Genomic DNA, 22327 nt, shown 5'->3' with positions numbered 1-22327 from the left:
AATTAATTCAAAAACTAATGCAAATTACTATTATGAATTTCAAGATTCAAATTAAGTCAATTATAATTTTAAGAATCAATTTAAATTTGATCTTAAATTTCAAGGGCTAAATTAAATATTAATTCAATTATCAGAATTACTGATCTTCTATAGGTTTTTGATAATAAGTGCCTAGAGTTATTTGAACAAACCAAGCAAATTCAAACTGGACAAATTGGATTTAATTAATTTTCTGTTCCATGTTAATTACACACAGTATTATCTTTTTGGTTTGATATATTTGAAGAAAGGAAAAAAGAGAGAGAGAAAAGAGTTGCTTTCTAGAAGAGTTTTTTATTAAAAAATCAGTGTGTCATTTCTCATAAGAGATAAGAATATGTAAGATAAGATAAAAGAATGTCATGAAAACATTCAAACTAACGACTCATTCATTCTGCCACAATAGCACAATATTAGTTTTCTTAGGACTTGGGTCCCATTAATAATATAAGAATATGTAAGATGAGTCAACGTCATTAAAACATTCAAACGAACGACTAGTTCAATCTGCCACAAATAACACAATATTGGTTTTGTTTATAAGTTTAGTAACTGACAACAGACCCCTAAACAAGAACAGACCCCTAAACAAGAACGTTTAGCCATTACATGTTGAAGAAAAATCCAGCAACATCTTTTTGGCGGATCATAATTGAAAAGCCTATCCGCAACAAGAATACCCTTGATGTAGGTCTTGATCTGCAACACACGACCAACTCCATTGAAGGAGATTCTGAATACCACCACAACTGGGCAACATTATCCTATCAAACCACTCTCCCAAACTACATTGTAAACAAAATTACCGAGTACCATTGTTGAAACACAGTCCATTCCCGAGACGCTGCGCAATGCAACAAACAGAAGCTGCTAAATGAACCAACCTAGAGCAATGTACTTCTACACCAATACATCCAACTCACTTGGGTGAGAGAGGTCCGCGTACTGTCTCAACTTGCTAAGCCTTACAGAGTTGGAAATAGGAGCAACCAGACGGTCAACCCAAAAATATGAGCCCAGTTCAAATCTCCATTCCACCCCAGATCTCTACGCAAACTATTCTTAAGTGTACCGTTCGGAGGTATGAATAAAAGAACCATCCTTCAAACTGACAAACTACACACCTATATACATCACCTCCCAGCTCCTACAAAAGTCTAATACTCGAAGAACCATATAAAAACTCGATTCTCTACTCTCCCTGACGCCGCACTAAGCACTATATATTATTAGATGCACACTACATCTATGAAGCTAAGGAGTGATTCAAAAATGCTTTTACCTTTCTGAATTCACTTGGGTATATGAGCACAGAATCTAAACATAGACCACCTTTAGTGTGTGTGCAATCAATTTGAGTCATAGAGAATTTAATTTTTGTTGATACATTGCCATTGACAACTGTAAAATTGCCAGCATGATAAAAACTCCATTTGGCAGGTTCTTTCAGGAAACATTGGGATGAACCATACTGCCCATCTGAAGTCCATAGCTGGAACCGAACGGGCTTTTTGTCCCACCCATAAACATGCTCGGTGTTGCAGACTCGTCGACCGAACCTCTTGCCAGCTCGCCCCAAATGGATTCTAAAGAATAGGCTATATGTCCCGGCAGGAAAGGGAAAGTCAACTTCCCCAATGACTTCAAACCACCAGGTTTGCTGGAGGTATGCAACAGCATGGAATCTGCAAAGGCAAACAATGGAGATGATTCATGTTTAGTTCCAAAGCACCCTTAGAATGAATAGACATAATTTTGACAATCAAACTAGTTGAATAGTATTTTGCATCATCAGAAAAGGAGAGAAAACAAAAAGAAAGAAAAGAAAAAATTAGAAAGAAAAAAAAATTGGAAAAGAGAGGAAAAAGAAGAGGGGGGGGGGGGGGGGGTTAAGAAGAATCACATTCAAGTTCCAAAATCTTATGCATGATACTAGCTGTCTTTATGTGCTTAGACGAAGAGAGGCACACTATAGACTGCATGCAGATTTTTCTGTTTACATGCTTATCCATTGCTAACACGATATAAAGGTTAATAATTCAATATGACTATTAAACGGAGCATAGTGTGACATTCATTGTTTGTATATCAAACATTTAATTTACTATCCAATAAATATTTTACTTTAAGAACATCACAATTAATAATTCAGTCAAGTCTGTCCAGAAACCTTAATTCTCAACCTAAAACCACACTTAGACTATTTTATGCTTGATTATATAAAATGAAACCAGAATAAACAAAAGTAAAAATATTTGAAGAGGAAAAAATCACAAAATCTTCATTCACACACAAGTCTGTTCCTTGACTCATTCCCATTTCATAACAGGATTATGGGTTTGTCATTTCCCTTTGGGTTATTTAGTTTTTCTTTAACCGCTATGATTAAGTATGTGATTTACACTGCTGGTTAATCAACATTTGTTGTGCATCATGTTTTGCAGAATTAAACTTATATATAGAAATGAAATTATTGTTCCTAAACTTATTTCTCTCCCTAATTTTCCCCGTGTTTCTCCAGTTTAGGTATCTCTATCCCTCAATTACTTCTTTCCTTTACTCTAGCCCTCATCTCCCCTCATTGAAGTATTCAAAATACAAATTTATCCACAAACCAATCATTATGAAATAATAAATTAATAATCCACCTAAAAACTACCAACTCAGATGAAAAGAAAGAGAAGTGCTCACAGTGCCAGAAAATTTATTGCTAACAATATAAATATCAATTTAGAACCTGACCTAGATTCTTCAGTTGGGATACGATTCCAATATCTTCGATCATCAACCCCCGTTATAGATAGCCCCTTGGAAGATATGCACATACATAGCTTACCCGTGCTTCTATCCAACCAAACTTTCTGCAACAAACACATCAGAAATCATCAACCCCTTTTCAATTTTCCAAAAAAAGCTAAGCAAGCCAGCGAGGTCTTAAACAAATCATAATTAAGGTATCCGTTAAAAAGAGATCGGATAATTAAAATTATTATTATTGTTATTACTATTTACCTTGTTGCCTTCGTCAAGCGAATTGAGGCGACAGAGGCTGGCATAGATTGCTCTTTTGCTGTGATTGTTTTGAACACTTTGATCGAAGATTTCAGCGATAAGAACATGGTAGTTTGGGGGGAGCTTGGATTCCCAAACAAAATCAGCAGATGAAGCGGCGCGAAAAGTGCGATTCAACATAGCGAGCTTGCAAATCTGGGGAGGATCCATGTATCCAATGATGGAAGCGACGCAACTCTCTGGTAGATCCGCCAAAGTAGGACTCGAAGGCGGTGCTTTTCGCGCGTAAGTCGAGGAGAACAGGATACCCATGGAGTGGAGAGAGCACTGTAACTCAGAAGAAGAGAAGAAGGAAGAGGAAAGTGGCGAGCGAAATGATTTTGGAATGAATGATATAATGTACAGTTCAGACACGGAGGCGTACGAGTTGTATGTACCTCCTTTTTCTGTTTTGGGATTTTGTTTATTTTGTTTGTTTGTTGGGACAGCCAGCGGTTTCTGATTTGGATGGATAACAACATCATCTACTCAGCCAAAAAAAATTTGTATTTGGATTCTTTGAAATTTGAATTTTATTGTAAAAAATAAAGTATAATTTTTTATTATTTATTTCATAAATAAGATTAAAATAAATATAAAAAAATTATTTAAAAATTAAAAAATTTAAATTCAAAATTTTACGACAAATAATTCTCAATTTTTTATTATTTTATTAATATAAATATAAATTATTATTGACTGAAAATAATAATCCTGTAACATGCTAACATTACTCTCAACTCAACTTATCACACTATTAGTATAGTATTATATTATGGATTTATATACATATTTTAGCGAGATTATAATTTTATTGTATTATTTTACACCATCATTTAATTTCATTTTTTTAATAAATATAAAAATAGCTACATTTGTTATGGTTATACATAATTAAGTGTAGAATTTAATTTTTACATCTCATGAGTGTAAAAAAATTTATATAATTAATTAATCATATATTATTATATTAATAAAAATAACTTATTTTTTATCAATGAAAACTTAACGTGCCGATTTATTTACCCTCATAAAAGATTAGAAATATTCACGATGTTGTTAAGTGCAAATATTTTTGTTTATTTACAGGAATTATTTTATTTTATTTTGTACTATTTACTAATAAAAAGACATATATGTCAACTGTTTATTATTGTGCAAAATTTAAATAATTTTTTTTCAAAAATTAATTAAAGGTCAATTTAAAAATTTTTAAAATATTTTTTTTGAATTTTTAACTTATAAAAAGTAATAGTATTAATATCTTATACAATTTTTAAAACTAAATGACAACTTTATAAAAAGTTATTTAAGAGTTTATAGAAAAGTTAAAAAAATAATTTTTCTTATAATAAATTTTTTTTATTACATTATTTTTTTAAAATAAGTACTTTTAGAACTAAAAATCTAAATATAAAATAACTTATTTATAAACTAGTTTTAATATAGATATTTATTATTTGAACTATTTTTTTAAAAAAATTTAATTAAACTATTTACCCAAATTAAATCTAAAAGCTAAAATTTTCAAAAATTTTATTGTTACTTTACTCTTTTTTTTAAATGAAAGTGATCGGTCTATTAAGATTAATAGATTATCATATTAAAAATGAATATTGTTATTTTTATTTTGATAATATTATTCTTTCCATAAATTGATATAAATATATTTTATAAAAAAATATGTGTATATTAATATTATAAAAAACAAGAGTGTGATATTATCATTTTTTATTCTTTTTAAATCGTACGAGGGAGGTTTTTTTAATATATTTCAGAATCAACACAAGCATTGCCATTTGTTGTTAATCAAGTACTCAAGTAGCATCCACACAATCCATATTCCATGCCATAATTTTTTTTAGGAAAATTATTTTTTAAAAAATCTATGTGCCTTGTATGGCAACAACGGGGCCATCTTGTTAGAAAAGAATAAAAGATAATGAACATATTAATTACATATGACTGTGCTGAGGTGGAGACAATGAGGCCACTCTCATATTTATCAACTACGGTGGACGGACATGTACTTAGTATTTAAAAAAGGAATAAAATTCATGGTGGTGTTTGGTTTTCATCTTCACGTTTTCATTCATGGTGCTAGACCAATAATTGAATAGCTTTGGTTAAATCAGTAGAAACAAAAAAAGTGATGTGGATCCGAGTCATCTTGGCAACTACTTCAGCCGCGTATAGGAGTCTATCTAAATTGACTAGCATATATGCAATAAAAGGAATAATTTTTTTAGTTTTTTTAATATTTGAAAAAATGAAGTATAATGTTTTTACCATTAACTTTATAAGTAGGATTAAAATTAAATATAAAAAAGAGAACAATAAAAAATGAGAGATTACAATTGATACTATCTAATTTTTTTTACTGAAAAATATCCACTTCCCACAATAAAGCATACATTGCTTTATCCTTTAATATTCATTTTTTTACTCCTACAACAAGTTTGGTATTTTGATTTTTTAAATTTTAAAAGTTTTATAATTTAAATTTTGTTTGTTTAAAAATTAAATTTAAATAGACAATATTTATTAATATAGTATACTCATATAGTATATTTGGTTTTATTTTTTAAATTTTAAAAGTTTTATAATTTAAACTATATTTATTTATATTTTAGTACAGATCGAATTGAAATGTTAACAATGCACATTGATCATCTATTTACATTTAATACAATTTTTATCTATTTAATAAATTTTCATTTTACCTTAAATTATTAAAAATAGTATTTTAATTTATGTTCTATTAATTGAATCTCTAAATATCTCCACTCCTTTCCAATTCCTTTGCACTTATATATATATAGAGAGAGAGAGAAACCAGCTCCACGTGATAGAGTCTCCTATGAATTACGCAAAATTTTTAAATCTCACACAAATAGCAGTTTTTGTATGCACCATTTTAAATGTAAACTATGGCTACTAATAGCAGTTTAAATTAATCTAAAAGTTACATAGATGTATAAAAGTTACAATTTTTGTATGCACCATTTTAAATGTAAACTGTGGCTACTATAGCAGTTTATATTAATCTAAAAGTTACATAGATGTATAAAAGTTACAATAATTATATATTCAGCTTAAAAAAATTGCAATCTGATAATATAAATTTGTAACCATTTTATTTGAATAACTTGTCCTTATTCTAAAATCTGTATTAGCATTTTAGGCAAATCAAGTTGAGATTTGAGAGAGTATTTTTGTTTAGTTTCTTTGTTCATTTGTTTGATTAAGATATTGTATAAGTTTTGATTTTGCTTTTTCTTGTTTCTCACAGCCACTTCTCCACAGACCACAGATGACAAATATATTCAAGCTCAAATGCTCAATCCTTCGTTTTTACTTTATGTAGACCCGAATTAAGTTTAATCCGAATATTATTAGATTTCGTTGTATTTAAATGTTGAATAAGGAATAAGGATCTACAAAATAAATAAAATCAAAACAAAGTATCCGACCAGAGTAAAGCCGGCCCTACCCGACACCCTACATTTAATGATTAGAACGGTGCATCATCATTGTATCAAAATAGAATTCGTCACTGTCAAAACATTATTTTGTATTAACAATAATACAAAATATCTTGAAGACTTTCACATAAACCCCTCCTCCTCACTCCTCAACTTGCTCGTTAATGTTAATCATCGATCCATCTTATCATAAGCACTACAACTTCTACCGCATCGGAATGAGTGATGATAAGTTGATAACAAGAAAGATATGGTGAGGAAGAACACGGAAGGACACTCGTATGGATTCGTCATTTTCCTGCCTGAATCGAATTGTCACTTTCACCAACTTGTTGCTAGCATGATTTTGATTTTCTTCATTACATTAAATGCTTGCAATTATATGATTTTATTGGATTGATATTGATATTTAAGTAAAATGACCTGTCATGAACTTTATTACAATATTTAGCATATGAAATGAAACAGCAGAAATATAGAAGCTAGAGTTAGACACACCTGAAGCTGACACAGATCAATGGGATTCACTTCTTCACATATAAAATGAATAAAACTCGGAATCATGACCAACTCCAGAAACATACAAAGAATTGGACTATAAAAATAATTGAATTACTACAAATATGAGAAATGTTATCTGCAACAAAGAATGAAAGAATAATAATAATAACAAATTTGTTTGGTGTTTGATCCCCCTACCTAGAGAAATTAAAGAATGTTACCTTCCCTTTGTGTGTATAGAAACAAAGAAATGAAATCAAATTGGCTGAGAAACAGATGAAGAGGTTCCTGCAGCATCAAGAGGTGCCCAAGCTGAAACAGTGAACAAAGGAATGTCCATCCAACAAAGACTGAGAGCCTCACTTGAATGATTCCTAACACTGTAACTGTCACAAGGGTACATCTTCATCAGCAACTGGCTCTGAACCCTTTCTCTCTCAGTAACACCCAAGCACCTGAACCCTCCTTGCTCCACCATCATCTTCCTCCACTTCCCAAAACCCTCATGCCTCTCCAACCTATCACTCCCCTCACAAGCCACAATGTTCCTAATCTCCCTTCCAAACATCTCCTCTATCTTCCTCCTCGCACTGCTATCCCCTTCAAGACAGTGCTCAACCGAGTCAAACAACGCTGAGTAGTATTTCAACGAGTTGCAAACCCTAGCCTCCAACCTCATATCGTTGTGCTCTGCTTCTTGCTCCGCCACAACCACCATTGCGGGGTTCGTGCTTCGTATCAGTCCCAAAAAATCTCTCAACGCTCCGCCGTTTACGTCGTACAGAGTCTTGTGAAGCTGGAACACACAGTTCACCGCAACCGTTTCGTTCTCCTTCACGTGAAGCATCCACAGCCTCACGTCTTCCAGCCTGTCCACCACTCCATGGAACTCGAACGGAAGGTTCAACGCCTCCGCGAAACCGGCGAGCCTGTCACCTGTTTCGTTCAGATCTTGCTTGGATTCGCCGATGCCGGTGATTCTGACGTGGCTGGGAGGGTTCGATCTGGAAGTCAAGCTCTGGAACAAGCTCGGCCATTGAAGACCTTGCTTGATGTCGAAATCTATGATGTGGACTCTGTCTTTGCCTTCGAAGGCTCTCAGCAGCATCTCGTTGGATGTGAAGTGAAGGAACTTAGGGATCGGTGTGATTTGGTTCAAGAGCCTCAATGCGGTGCCGTTTTCGTCTTCCACAACACGATCGAGCTCCCGAGGGATGGTGATGTGGAAAATGTGAGGCCATAGCCTCGTCACTCTTATGGCTAGGGCTTCTGTGAAGTAAGAACAGATTCGGCTCATTGAACTTGTTCCTCTTGGTGAAGCAAGATCTCCTAATTTTGCTATGAAATGGTTGATTGCGGCGATGTTCTTTGTTCCAATGGCTTCAACGCATGCGGTTAGTAAACTAACAAGCTCGAATCCACGGTGCTCCTCTTGGATATCTTCGTCTTCCTCCGCGGTGGTTTCTTCATGGTGGTGGTTATGGTAAGGGTTACCTGAACCGTTTCCGACTTCAGGATTCTCGTTCAGCCTGAGGCTTAAACCTTGGCTCTCTGATGAGGTGTTGGAGGAGGCTGAGGGTTGTGGCGGAGGGAAGCGGCTGCCACCACCCTCGCCTTCCTTCTCGCCATGGTTTGTTATCTTTGTTATTGCGGATTCCACCCAAGGAGCGGAAACCACCTCGCTTGGAACGAAGCACACCCTCTCTTCCTCCCCTGAACATGTTAGAGAGAATGGAGGAAGTGAAGATGGCTGTAACCAGAAGTTTGCAGATAAACTCAGACCCTCTCCTGTTCCTTCTTCTTCCATAACATCATCGGAAGAATCGCCATTGTCGCTGGTGCTGTTGCTGTTGCTGTTGCTACCCTTCTTCCTCTTGGCTCTGCTGTCAAAAGAGTCGTCATTATCCACTGGCCTCTTCTTCAAGCTCCTGTTGTTGTTGTTGTTGTCCCAGAAGGGCTCTTCTTTGGCTTCAAGGAAGGGTGAAGGTGGTGCAGATGTGATAACTTGTGGTGTGGTTGCCAATGGCGGAAGCCTAATGTGCTGCTTGAGAGAATAAGAGCTTGTCTTGGCTTCAATGGGCTTGTTGGTGTTGGTGTTGGTGGTGACAACAGAAGGCCTTGGTGAGACTTTGTTGTTCCTTGGGAAGGTGCAAGCTGGCAAGTCCAATCTCTGCGTGCTCATGGAAGGTGGTAGCTGAAGATGACAAGCTTGATGATGAAACTGTGGTGATGGTTCGCTCCTCAATCTATGCCTTGGTGACAACAATGTAGAACTAGAACACCCAGCCAACATCCTCTATTGCTTTTTCTGTTGCTGGTTAATCCCCCCGTTTTCCTTCTCTTCCCCAATGCTGCTGCTGCTTCCTGCTCCTGCTATGGTACCTGCTTCTTTTTCCCTTCCCTTTTTTCTTTTGTATCTAGTAAATAGCTTGATCAAGTGATGTATGTAATATATAATATGGTGGATGTAGGAAAATGTTATGTATGTGTTTGTTTTCTCAACTAGCTAGACCCTGGCCCAACAATCAACATGTATGTAGTAAAACTTTACAAGAGGGGAAATGCAGAGTGAATGCCAGTGGATGAAGTTTCTAGTTAGCAAGATTTTGTGTCCACAGAATGAGAAACAAGAGAAAAAGAAAGGAATCCGATGAATATGTTTCAAACAAATTTAATCAAGCTTTCTAGTGTGTTTCTTTACAAATTCAGTGTGTAGGTATGTATGTGAAGAAATGAATCTGTATATGCAAAAAAAGAATGGTCCCAACCCAGTAAGTAAGTAATAACAATAAAAGAATGAAAGAATGAATTTGGAAAGAAACTAACCTAACACATGCACAAAACGATCATCGGATTCCAGATAAACTCAAACAAGGGTCATGGCAAAGTGCCGAGTAGTAGTAGTAGTTTTAACAGAAACAAGGGAGGGGAAACAGAAACATACTCCTTCAAAGTGGTGGTGGTGGTAGTGATGGCTGAACTCCTGAGAAACATTCAAACCCATATCATTATTATTAGCACTGGAAACTCTCAACAACAACGTCATGGCTCAATTACCCGCGCCAGGGGAGGGAACAAGAACAGAAACAAAATCCCCCTAACACCTCTCCGAACGCCATCAATCACTTACCTAAAAGAGAAAACACAAACCTTAAAAGCGTTGTGCTTTTATATAATAGTAAATGTTATAGTTTAACACAACACTATGCTATAGGGTCCTCTCCCCTGCATGAACCAGCTTCATGTTGTTGTGGTCTTCAACACTCCAAGGCTGTCTCCATCATCGTCGCAGTGAGTGAGTAAGTTGTGTTGTGGTGTGAGTGCGTGGCTGGGCCTACACTAAACCCTGATTTGATGTAAGAATCGGCGGAGGGAGAAAGAAAAAGGAATAGAGATGATGACAGCGGGCACCACGGAACAACCCCAACCTCCCCTTCTCAACCGTACGATCATCATCCAACGGCCCATCGCTGATGCCATATAATCATGTGACCGTTGTGTGATGTCGGTGAAATATGACCGTTGTGGGGGAAGTGACTAGTGGCCGCCGCACGTGCCCCTCATGCGGGTATCCGTTCAATTGACCGTTGCATTGGGTTCTTCGCTTTTTGGTGGGAGTGAGTAACAACACAACATGCAACTTTGCACCATCATCATCTTGTTCCTTCCTTTTTCCCCTTTTCTATAAACTAAACTAAACCCCTGTTGAGGGGACACGTCCACGACCATTTGACTAGACTGCTCTAGTTATTTTGATCTTTGGAATATCATAATGCGCCTGATAAAAATCAAAGTAAGATTTTGTTAATGAATATGTTAATAGGATTATTTAAGGATATAAAAAATAAAAATTTAACTAACATGTTTCCCAAACACATATATATATTAAGATTATCAGCGAAATTTTTTTATAGAAAATATACAAATTTAAATTTATAATGCATTTATTTTATATTTATGAAAGTAAAAGGTTTAAAAAGTTCTATTTACAATAATCTTAACATGTATCTACTAAATCCAAAACAAATATATTAGTTACAGTAAAAATCTTTTCCTTGCTTAAAAAATAATAACTTTAAACTATTTGCGAGCAAAGTCCTAGATAAAACACACTTAGCATAAATTTTATCTACCATTTCAAAAAAAAAAAAAAAACACTTACCATGATACTGAATTTCTTAAATATTTGTTGATTGACGATCTAAAATAATTTTATGATAGTGTAGAAAAGTTAACTTGTTTATATTGTCAACTTCTTTTATGATTATTCAAATAGTAAGTGCTAAAAGTAATTACTTTTAATAATGTAGTAATATATAATTAGATGATTGTACAAAATTTTTCTTACAACAATTAATATGAAATAAATCCCTAAATGAACTTCCTATATTAAATATTATATAATTATTAATGAAATACTTTTATCCTTTCATAAAAAAGCAATGTCTTTCTCATAGTTTATTTGCAAGAACTAAAAGTTGTCCATCTATTTTTCAAACTGAAGTAATAAATTAATAATACTATATGAAAAAAATTCTGGACTGTTGAATTAATTTATAAATAAAATTTTTCTGAAACTTAACAAAAATATTGTATCTCATATTACTTTTTGCCCATAAGCATGATTTCATCATTCATCATGTACTCATGTATAAAACTATTTAATTAACGTGTACTCTTCGTAAAATTGAAAATGTATTAGGGTTACTTTGCTTAGCTTCCCTAAATTCATGCAAACTCGAGTGGGAGAGACAAAGATGCTGAAACTGAGAGAAAACCAGTATGCATCTAAATTTTAATTCGTACTGTATCTAAATTTTGCTCAGCAATGAATTATTTCCTCCAACTCAACGTCTATAATCTCTTCTTGCCGTTTAGATTGTAATAGTAATAGCAATAGTAATAGAAAAAGCTGGTTGTTCCAGCCAAGCCGAGGATGATACTCCAAAATAAGCTCAAAGAAAAAGAAAAAACAGACGTAGATGTCGGGAGAAAAAGCTTAGTTGAATTAAAAAATAAAACAAAACATTAGGAAATTATGAACAGTACTTTTTGCTGATAATGGACGGTAAATAAGTTTTTTAACTATTTTAGTTCTTTACGGGGAGGGGGCTTGAAATTGAAGCTCAAGTTATCAAATATAAAATTGTTTTGTTCTCTCCTAAGGAACACACCAGCGTAACGTAACGGTATCATATACGATCACGTACAAAAGATGGAAAAAATAATAGGCGCCATGTAATCAATTGTTCATGAAACTGCTACCACGAAGATTCATAACATGCCAAAACCTGATCGCTTTGTACATCTAATTCTGATCTTCTAGAAATTATATGATGAATAAACTTATCCAAACAGCACAAACCAGATTGAAATTCCATATCACCGTATAAATGGATTGATTCGTAAACTAAAAACTTCAATGTTTTTCAAATCTGCGCCATCAGGGCACTAGACTAACTCCAAAAACAAGGCTTCTTGCTTGTTGGTTAGTCCAAGCTCTTCAAGTATCGATGCGCTTTCTTCGTAACTAAAAGCACGCCTAGGATACGGTCTCACCTGACCCAACAAGAATAACATGGAAAGAGCAATCACTACGATAATACATATCATGGGTACCAAGTATAACGATAAAACTGAAACGTAAGGGGGTTTGCTCACCAGTCTGTAAGTGCCTGGTTTCACCACTCTAGCAATATCTATGAAGTCGAAGAGAGACTGAAAATTTCCAGGATCAGGTTTAGCAAAAATATTCACCGAAAGAAAGGATTAGTACAAAATTCTACAACAGATTTCACCTGTAGTTTATTAGATCTAAGGAATCGACGTCCACGGCGGCTTCCATCTGGCATCCTTACCAGCAAGGTGACAGCATTTTCATCATCTGAGGATGGTTCTGGTGGTAGAGAGGCTTCTTTTGCTACTAGCTGTGTTTCCAATTCCTGAAGCAGGATCATGCAAATTGCATAAGTGAGAAGAGTGACTTTGATATTGTAACAGGATTGGACATGAGAAAGTTAACATCAACAGCAGGATAAAAATTGTGAGAATGCACGGGAGCTATCTCCAACCCAATTTAGTTATAGTTCAACGAGGTGTGCTCATTAAATGAGTCAAACTTGAACTCTACTATGTTTGACTCAGTAGCATATGAATCGGCTCCATAAGACTAGGTTTTTACATTTTATGACTAGAAATATCATTAAAACCTAAAAGGTTTCATTTGTATCTAACATGAACTATTCAATTGAGCTTAACTAGGCCTTGAAAGCTAGCTCAACAAGCTTCTAGTAAGCTGAAAAGTGAAGAAATTGGAGTACCTACTTCACAAAACCTCTAGCAACTGCTGCTTCAATAACAAATGCTCACCTAACCCTCCAACAAAAAAGTACACAGAAATGCAAATATAAAAAAAATTGAAAAGCACGATAGTACTCTTTCTCACCAGCTTGGTCTAAACTAAAACAAAATTGAAAGAAAAGGAACAAGCAGTTAAAGCGAGGGAAAACTTAACAAAGACCAGACAATTAATCACAAATGTAGTACCTGCTCTTCCTGTAACTTCCTGCGAGATTCTTCCTCTCTCCGCCTTTCCTCTTCACGAGCAGCCTCAGCTTCTTCTATGGCTTTCAATTCCTTTTCTCTGTCTGCTTGTAATGATGCAAGATATTCATCATCCTGCATTGAAAAACCATAGAAAGTGATAGCTACAGTGAGGATATTTCCTACAAGGCTACAACTTATAATTCCAACCCAGGTAAGAAAGAAGTTGCACCTGCTGTTCCCTTATCAAGCGCTGAGCTGTCAGTGATGGTGACGGTGGGCGTGGGGTTGGCCGAGGATATGAACCCCTACTCTGCATGAACTCATGAGGTGCATAGGCATAGCGATAACCGGTTCCTTCTGGGATCCCACCAAACATTGCAGCCTCAAGCATAACTGCTTCATCGTGCTCCACCGAAGAAATACCACCCCACTTCAATTTCAGTTTAGACAAAGATTGGAAATTAGGAAACATGGCAGATAGACAACCTAACATGCTATGGCAAATACACACAGAATTCCATCTTAAAAAGTTACAAAGAGGAAGGATTATACCTCATCTAATTGGAAGGAATTTTCATTATGTTGAGCAGGATTGCTGTTATCCTGCTGTCCTGTGCTGGGCAGAGGACTAGCCTCAACAGCTTCAACTTCTTGTGGTGACTCTTTAGGGCTTGAGGATGTACGTCTAGGCCTGTTCCAAACCAGAGGTTGCTCTTCTAAGTCTTCATCTTCATCTTGGAAGGAAGAACTTCCTGACTGCAACCTAGAATGACCATGATTGCCCCTTTCAGATTTGACAGTCACAAGAAAGGAAGAAGTTGAGTATGATCTGGGCAGCCAATGCAACAGATCCAACAGACACTACAGGTATAAAGAAATATACCTTCCATTTGATGAGGCTTCCCCTAGCTCCACTTTAGATGGTTTGGATGAACCAACTGTTGATGCTTCAGCTTCTCCTCCTTGCATGCGCAATTGTTTCTCTTGCTCAGCAGTCTGGACTCTTTCCATGTTAGAAGCAATACGGGTACCAAAATTCCATTATTAATGAAAAGCAAGGTGAAAACAACATTCTATCCCGGAGGCATCACACACTGCTGAAGATGCTCAATGCAATGAATTCCTAACATGGTAAAGGAAAAATAAATAATATAAGTGTACCTTCAGGGACAATGAGACTGCATGGGCAAGCTCAGGATCATCCAGATGAGATACAGTTCTCTGGGCCCCAGGTTCGCTGAAATCCTGAATCAAATGTGAAATAAATAGTTGAACATTAGGCAAAAATTCAGTAAATAAAGCACGAGAAATCCATCAAGGGGGGGAACATACGCTTTGTGTGTTAAGGTTTTGATTTGAGTACTTCTCCTCAGCCTCCCTTTTTGAAGCCTCAATTGCTGCACGGATCATTTCTTCTTCTATGTCATTGCCATAATCTGGCAAATTCTCAAACTCAGGAGCACTGGGTCTCGCATTTCTGTCAAGTGTATGCATCTGCTCATCCCGAGCAGCAGTTTGGGCAGGTGGAATATCATCATCATCATCATGAATGATGACTGTTCCATGAATATCTGGACCATGGGCCTGAGAAGTTCCAGTGACATCTTCAATGGTCGGAACATGGTCCCCTGGAGGGTTGGATTGATTACTATCCTTAACCTCTATAGGAATTTGTCTTACTTCTCTTGGATGTGTAACAAATGGTGATCGGTTTGTTGGATCAAGATGATTATCAAATATACTTCTCCCAATAGTTGGATCAAGAAGAGAAAAGGGATTAGTTCTTGCCGAAGACAAAAGAGACAGAGGTCTGCGCATTTCAGCATTAAGTTCGTTATCTATATCCATAAAATCATCTTGTGGAAGTGCAGCAGAGGTATTGAGGGTGCTGGCCATGAAAGGAGTCGATTAAAATGTCAATATCATGCATATTAAAAAAGAAAGCCATTGTCTTGATAAGGCAAATATCTATATACCTTACTAGCTTAGTTACTAAGAATCACAAACAGTATACCTGGTTGACAAATTTCGGTCACCTTCACTAAAATGTGCATTGACAGCTTCATTAAGATTGCCTCCATGTTCCTGAGAGGAAACAATATTTACAAATAATAAGGAGGAACAGAACAGCTACCTGAGATGAAATTTTTGAGTGCCTAAAATCTAAGGCCACAAAATCAAAACATCGTTGGTTCTACACAAACTCACAGTCACAGTCACATTTGGAAAATTCTATGTACAACTAAGTTTCTAAGCTAATGCATAAAGTTTACAACATTTGAGCTCGTAATACAGTATTAATAAGTTCAGCAAAAATCATAGAACTGATTAAAGACTAAAAGTGAATAATGAAAAGACCCCCATAATCTAAGCATAAGTTTATACAAATCGATAATCCAACTAAAAAAAATATAACAACCAATTAAATATCAGGGAATAAAAATAAAAATAAAAGATAAATCGTAAAATAGTTCAAAAGCAGTAGTTGGTTGCGCTATAATGATCGAGCATAATTGATCAGATTATAGAATAAACAACCACAATTACATTCCAAATGCCACGTGTGTAACTGAACTGCAGAATAAAATCAAATTGAAAAGAAAAGAAACCCTAAGTATGAGCGATTGATTAGTTCGGTTTTTGTTCAAATAGAATTCTTAGAGAATCTGCGATGATAAAAAAGAAATGAAAGAGAGAAAAACCTCAAGCTTTTGCACTGCGATGGGTTCAGATAAGCCAGTGATGCTCATAAATGTCTCAATTGCCTCTTGATTAGGCCTCGCCATTGACATCGTAATTCAAAGAAACCCCAATACAGCAGAAGAATAAATAAAAAGAAAAGAATTCGATAATGAAGAGAAAGAATGAGATTTGTTTTCGTCTGCTTTATGGAGAAGAATTGGAGCTTCAAAAAGAGAAGTAAGAAATGTTTGTATTTATATTTTTCGACTGAAATATCAAAAAAATTATATAAAGCGGTGGGTAGGAAGGGCAACAGGAGCGAGAGAACGAGGAGACAAGGATGGGTTCTTAGGGGTGTTTTGGTCTTTATGGTAGTTTTTCCGGGGGTAAATTGGTGAAATCGAATGGTTGGAGTTCTCCAACCTTCTACGCTATTTGGTTATAACTTATAGCTTAGGCTGCTGGACTTTTTGGTCTTTTGCTTTCTTTCTTCGCAAGTAGATCCATCCGAAGATACTTTGAAGCCCCAAACAAGTAAAACACCTTTAATTTCAACATTTCCAATTCTTTACTTTTAAAAAAGAATTACACTCTTTTTCTCTAGTGTCTAGGTTGCTATAAATTTGAGTTAGTATAAATATTTTAGAACATGTATTAGACTCTTAACATTATAGGACAATGCTATATACAAAAACAATGAATCAGAGCTTATTATATGGTTATAAAGTTGTTCTAACTATTCTTTTCTTTTTTTTTTTTTTTAGTCATGGATCTAACTATTTTTTTCAATTTGCCCTTTAACGATTCGCTAAATTATGAAATTTTTTTATAACCAAAAAATTGGGAAAAAGGATACTTTTTTATTAATAATATTATTCCCTTTTTAATTTTTTTTCAATAATCGCTATGTGCAATTTTAAGAAAATCTCTTTTAGAAAAATGATAAAATAATTTAATTAAAAAATATATATTATTCTGTATTATTAATAATTGAAAGAAAAAACGTGACTCAGATTTTTTTGGGATAAAAATGAAAGCAGGATAAATCATGAACAACGAATTCCTTTTTTTTTTTTTTTGGGACTAGAACAACCAATTTCTTCAAGTTAACTCAGATTCGCAGCCTCGCAGGGCCGGGGGAATAACATGCTGTGTCTTTTTTTTTAATTTATTGGACTTAGTGTTTCCATTCGTTTTTTGTTGGTATGGGTTGGTGTTCCAAATTGTTTCTTACATTTTATATTTGGTGCTCTTATTGAACAAAAAAAAAATCCAACTAATCCGCTTAAACATAATCTTTTTAGGGTCTATTTTTGAAGGACTCATTAGCCTGCTATTAGGATTGGAAGATGGCAGGTAGGGGGAACGGGTTAGGGGGCGGGTTGTGGGGATGGGTTAGGTTTATCGGGTTGGGTCAGTCTGTTGTTGTGGGCCTTGACCCTCGTCCCAAAAAAAATCGATAACTGGGAGTATCTTTAAAAAATTTTAATGTCTAAATAAATGTATAAATAAATTAATGATTCTTTTATTAAAAATGTTATCTAAAATGATATTTATAGACGACAAAAGAGTAAAATAGTAGAGCCATTGAGTAAGGAACTCTCGACTACCAAAGTGGAGAGATTTTATAGAGAAATCAAATAAAAGAATACCAAAATAAAAAAATATCACATTCAATTCAAAATTTTTAGACAATTAAATTATTGAGTTTTTTTATCTTATAAATTATTGACTTCTTTTTGTTTTTTTTTTTAATGTAGACTCAATTTATTACGATTCTCACACTTGCCATTTTAACATAATCTAAATAAGACAAGATGCTTTTGAGTATTTAATTATTTATTGAACTCTCTTTCAACAAGATTTCTCATGGAATTGTATAGGTGTCAAGTAAAAACATGTAGACCTTAGGTTTTTTATTATTGGATCTCGTTAAGAACACAAGTATTGCTTAATATATTATTCAGAAATGTTATTTCTATATTTGAACCAATACTAGTCATTTTTTTTTAACTAAAAATGTTGTCTTCTTAGCTTTCTCTACTATTTATGAGATATATATTGTAACAGAAGCAAGCAGCAACAGGTGTTTAAATTTGATAGTAATTGAATAGGGAGGTTGTTAGCCTCGGTGAAATAGATGTTGATGATTGACACACCATATTTTAAATGTTGTGAACATAGTAGTAGGACAAGCTGCTAGAGGGAGCCAACATGCATGTCGGAATATCCGGAAACATGCCATATAATCCACCGGCAACAAATACAATAATGACAACAAATAATAATCCATGTTCTGCCAGTGTTGATCATAACCCTCATCTGCTTTATTTTCTATGTTAGTCTCTTGTATTTGGTTCGGCAATATATATATATAAGTTTTCATTTTGGACTCTCATGACCAACCCCAATAGGCCAACATGCAACATATTACATGCTTCTCTTTCGGCTGTTTCTACAACAAACCATGGCCTTAATTTATTATATATTATTGTTATTATTATGTTATATATCTATTTATTGCACTATTGAAAGCCTTGGTTATTGCAAAGTTAGGATAGTTAGAGTCAAGAATGCACATAATTGCATCCTTGCTTTCCAAGCCAAAGAATAAACAAATTAAAGCAGGGAAAGAACATCAAAATAAAATAATAATGGATAATAAATTAAAGTAAATTGAATAAGAGTTATGTTCGGTTCTTCGGGTTCCGAACAGCTCGGTGGAGGGGTGCCGATTATGAGAGCGGAGGTTTACCGACTTCACGAGCTGATGCTGTGTGGAGGGAGTGTCACCTGCAATGATACTCCGACACTCAAATCAAAAATGATACAGATGACAATGAGAGAAAATGAGATAATGCCGTATTTTGAGAAATGAATAGAACCCTCCCATATATACCCCTATAAGTGGGGTGGGTCCTACGAGGATAGACCCACCTTTGTGGAAGTTTTCCTACCCCAGCTGTCTCGTGATGGATTGCAGGGGAACAAGTGTCCAGGTCGGTTCTTTGATTCGGGTCTGATGTCTCCAGTTGGATCGGGCACCCGAGTTAGAACGTTGTGCCAGCTGGACCGAGCCGTAACAAATTAATATTAGTGTAAGATCTTAATTACTTGTTATGAAAAGTGAAAGAACTAGTGATGTGTAAATAAACGTGTTATTTTGTGTACACCTTGTATAAATTACGACATACATCTATATAGAAAAATAATTTGATTAATTTTGAAGGGATGGAGGCTTTCAAGTTTCAAGAAACTAGAAAGTTGAGGTGAGGCCCGTAATTTATGTCAAGTATGAACTCACCGATGACGGCATCTAAAGTCTAAACTTCGCAATATTATAAAAAGAAACTAAGGCATGGTTTGCAATCAGATTCAAACTTCTTTTGTCCTTAATTGGTTCCTGAAACTTATACAATATTTAGCATTTTTGTTCACTTTCTTGTAGATTCAAAATCAACTACTCATATAGAATGAATATTAAAATATAAAATAGATATTAAAAATAAATTAAATAATATATATTTACATACAAATACACAAATATATCATAATTGAATTAGTAACTAATTTTTTATATTTACAATTGAGAAGTTCTGGGTGGGAGCCATGCCAGTTACCAAGAACGATCAAAACTGAGCCCTTTTGGCCCTCGAAGCCAAAGGCAATTCATTCGATGAGAAAAGCTAATGTATTTTAACTCTTAAAATCAACCACTAAAATTAATTATTAATATAAAAAATATATTAAAATATAAATTTATATAAAAATAAATTAAATAATATATGTATTTATATATAAAAATATTAGTGATTGATTTTAGTATATAAATAATATTTTTTATTTTATTTTATAAATATATATAAAATAAAATAAATATTAAAAAATATTTACTAAATAATAATAATATATAAATAAAATAAAAATATATAATAAATTGAATATATTATAACCAAAATTTTAAATACAATAATAAAATAATAATATTATATTATAATATGTGGTTTAGATTGGATTGAATTAATTTCAAAAAATAAATTTAAAATCCGATCTAAACTATGTTATTTATCAAAAAAATATAATCAAATTTAATTTAGTGTAATTTAATCAATTTTTAATTTAAATTAGATTGACTAAATGATTTAATTTATGGTTTAAATTTAAATATCCTAACAAATATATAGGATTTTATATATAAAAATGAACTAAACAAACTCTCTTCTAAGGCCGACAGAAGGTACTACCTTGAGAAGTAGGAAGCTAGCATGTAGGGACTGAAATTTCCGTATCCAAAAAATATATATAATATAAAAAATAAAAAAAAATTTAGTGTATCTAAAACTCCGGTATTTGAATTGTTTTAACCGTTGATTTGAATTATAAAAAATATATATAATATATATTAATTAAAAAATTAACAGTTAAAATAATTGAAATATTAGTATTTCAGATATATTTAAAATTTTTTCTAAAAAATATTTGATAACAAAGAGATATTAATAAAAAATAATTAAAATTTATTATTTTTATTGTTTCTAATTTTATTTAATATATTTTATAATAAATATTAAATAAAATAAGTTTGATTTTTTTTTTTAGTATTATATGTATAATATTATATTATTATAACAGAATGTTAGAGATTAATATATTTTATAATTTTTAATTATTAATTAATTATTATTAATGTTTTTAATGATGTAAAATTATATTTAATAATATAAAATTACATATTTTTTTGTGGTTAAATATTGGCTAAATTTTAATGAAAATGATACCGTGAAACTTTCTCTTATTATAATAATACCGTCATATGATTGGTTGATACTGAATTATAATTTACAATGTATATCAATCTTTTAGATTACTCTTAGCTCCAAACTAAATGGAGCTTCACCTTAATTAAATCACTTAATTAATAGCCCAAGTAATAACCTAGTAGCAATTTATATACGCCAATTGTGGGACTAGCTACTAATTAATAAATTAACTAACTATTAAACATTAAGACTAAGTGATGACGTGTCTAGCATGTTCTATGTTTAGTTAGAGAAGAACAATGAAAGTGTAGAAATTATTAATTAACTTGATTCCTGGATAATAAGCTTGGTTTTTGGGCAAATGACTTCCCAGTTACGTTATTTAATTTAAGAAAAGGTAAAAGAAGGGCCAATTGGCATCAAACTAAATAAAATAATTAATATATAGGATCTAATTTTTTTTTATGATCTTATTCACTCTTTTCATTTTCTCAATTTAATTAATTAGTACAACCAACTCTCTTATATTAACTATGATACTGATGAGGCCGTACTAGGTGTTTTTAACTAATGTAATTAATAACGAGATTCAACGAAATGAAAGAATTAATTGCAGTCATATATAGTATGCTGAATTAGTGATTTTGTGATGAGTTTCGGTGTTAATTATTATTAATTATTCCCATGGATCCACAAGTGTGCATGCATGTGCACATGCGATTGTCTCGGTAAAAGAACAATTCCACATACATACGCGTTCAGTTTATTTATACTCAAGAAAACAACATTTTTTCTGCTTCTGTGGTTCAAAAACAGCAACGTTGATTATATATGTGCAATGCACTACACGTTTCATTCACATGCATCGATCATCCTCCAAACATATGGTAAGCTTTTAATTTTTTATATTTATATAAATGCACATTAAGTTTATGGCTTAAGCTTCCTTGACGAAATTAGTCCATAAGAAATGAAAGGGAGAAAGAAATTAATAATGTAAAAAAATAATAACTCGATTAATTAACGACAAAGAAAGAAGTATATATTGGCTGCCTTTCAACTTTAAGTTCAGTTTAATTAATTCCTCATGTATACTCCCATAATTATTATTTTTTTAACTAGCTATAGCAACATCTTGTTGTAATATAAAATAGAGATGTATAAATAGAAGACTTTATTATTAATATAATTAGCTCAATAATTATTATATATATAATAATATTATATGTTGTATTGTGTATATATATACAAAGATAAGAAAAA

General features: G+C 33.3%; 3 protein-coding genes across 5 annotated transcripts; all 3 read right to left on the bottom strand.

The window, feature by feature from the left end:
- Positions 1–502: 502 nt before the first annotated feature.
- Positions 503–3608, bottom strand: LOC112800822 (F-box protein PP2-A12). The gene is made up of 3 exons (XM_025843226.3): positions 3052–3608; positions 2782–2900; positions 503–1724 (listed from the first exon to the last, which is right to left on the bottom strand). Exons 1-3 carry the CDS (start codon positions 3361–3363, stop codon positions 1286–1288), a joined length of 870 nt encoding a protein of 289 aa, XP_025699011.1. The 5' UTR covers positions 3364–3608; the 3' UTR covers positions 503–1285.
- A 3472-nt stretch (positions 3609–7080) lies between these two features.
- On the bottom strand, positions 7081–10734 carry LOC112800820 (scarecrow-like protein 28). Of its 2 annotated transcripts, none has more exons than XM_025843223.2 (2): positions 10227–10734; positions 7081–10059 (listed from the first exon to the last, which is right to left on the bottom strand). In XM_025843223.2, the coding sequence occupies exon 2, from the start codon at positions 9367–9369 to the stop codon at positions 7333–7335; it is 2037 nt and encodes a 678-aa protein (XP_025699008.1). In that variant the 5' UTR covers positions 9370–10059; positions 10227–10734; the 3' UTR covers positions 7081–7332. The 2 variants fall into 2 exon arrangements, with proteins under 2 accessions (XP_025699008.1, XP_025699007.1); XM_025843222.2 differs by having other exon boundaries at positions 10207–10527.
- A 1560-nt stretch (positions 10735–12294) lies between these two features.
- LOC112800819 (plant UBX domain-containing protein 8) lies at positions 12295–16809 on the bottom strand. Of its 2 annotated transcripts, none has more exons than XM_025843220.2 (11): positions 16325–16809; positions 15637–15707; positions 14955–15510; positions 14784–14867; positions 14506–14618; positions 14175–14385; positions 13852–14052; positions 13623–13754; positions 12875–13018; positions 12738–12794; positions 12295–12635 (listed from the first exon to the last, which is right to left on the bottom strand). In XM_025843220.2, exons 1-11 carry the CDS (start codon positions 16412–16414, stop codon positions 12528–12530), a joined length of 1767 nt encoding a protein of 588 aa, XP_025699005.1. In that variant the 5' UTR covers positions 16415–16809; the 3' UTR covers positions 12295–12527. The 2 variants fall into 2 exon arrangements, with proteins under 2 accessions (XP_025699005.1, XP_025699004.1); XM_025843219.3 differs by having other exon boundaries at positions 14175–14406; positions 16325–16725.
- Positions 16810–22327: the final 5518 nt, after the last annotated feature.

This window comes from Arachis hypogaea, chromosome 5 (assembly GCF_003086295.3).
Source record: "Arachis hypogaea cultivar Tifrunner chromosome 5, arahy.Tifrunner.gnm2.J5K5, whole genome shotgun sequence".
Classification (NCBI taxonomy): Eukaryota; Viridiplantae; Streptophyta; class Magnoliopsida; order Fabales; family Fabaceae; genus Arachis; species Arachis hypogaea.
Note: the sequence above shows the minus strand (reverse complement) of the source record. Positions and strands in the feature narration are given on the sequence as shown.

Excerpts from the sequence above, each read along its gene's own strand:
- LOC112800822 (XM_025843226.3), bottom strand. The coding sequence starts at position 3,363 with ATGGGTATCCTGTTCTCCTCGACTTACGCGCGAAAAGCACCGCCTTCG. Across the intron at positions 2,901-3,051 it reads CGCTTGACGAAGGCAACAAG|AAAGTTTGGTTGGATAGAAG; the intron begins GTAAATAGTAAT and ends TGTTTGTTGCAG. Across the intron at positions 1,725-2,781 it reads ATCCCAACTGAAGAATCTAG|ATTCCATGCTGTTGCATACC; the intron begins GTCAGGTTCTAA and ends TTGCCTTTGCAG.
- LOC112800819 (XM_025843219.3), bottom strand. The coding sequence starts at position 16,414 with ATGTCAATGGCGAGGCCTAATCAAGAGGCAATTGAGACATTTATGAGC. Across the intron at positions 15,708-16,324 it reads TCGCAGTGCAAAAGCTTGAG|GAACATGGAGGCAATCTTAA; the intron begins GTTTTTCTCTCT and ends GTTTCCTCTCAG. Across the intron at positions 15,511-15,636 it reads GACCGAAATTTGTCAACCAG|CACCCTCAATACCTCTGCTG; the intron begins GTATACTGTTTG and ends TTTCATGGCCAG.
- LOC112800820 (XM_025843223.2), bottom strand. The coding sequence starts at position 9,369 with ATGTTGGCTGGGTGTTCTAGTTCTACATTGTTGTCACCAAGGCATAGA.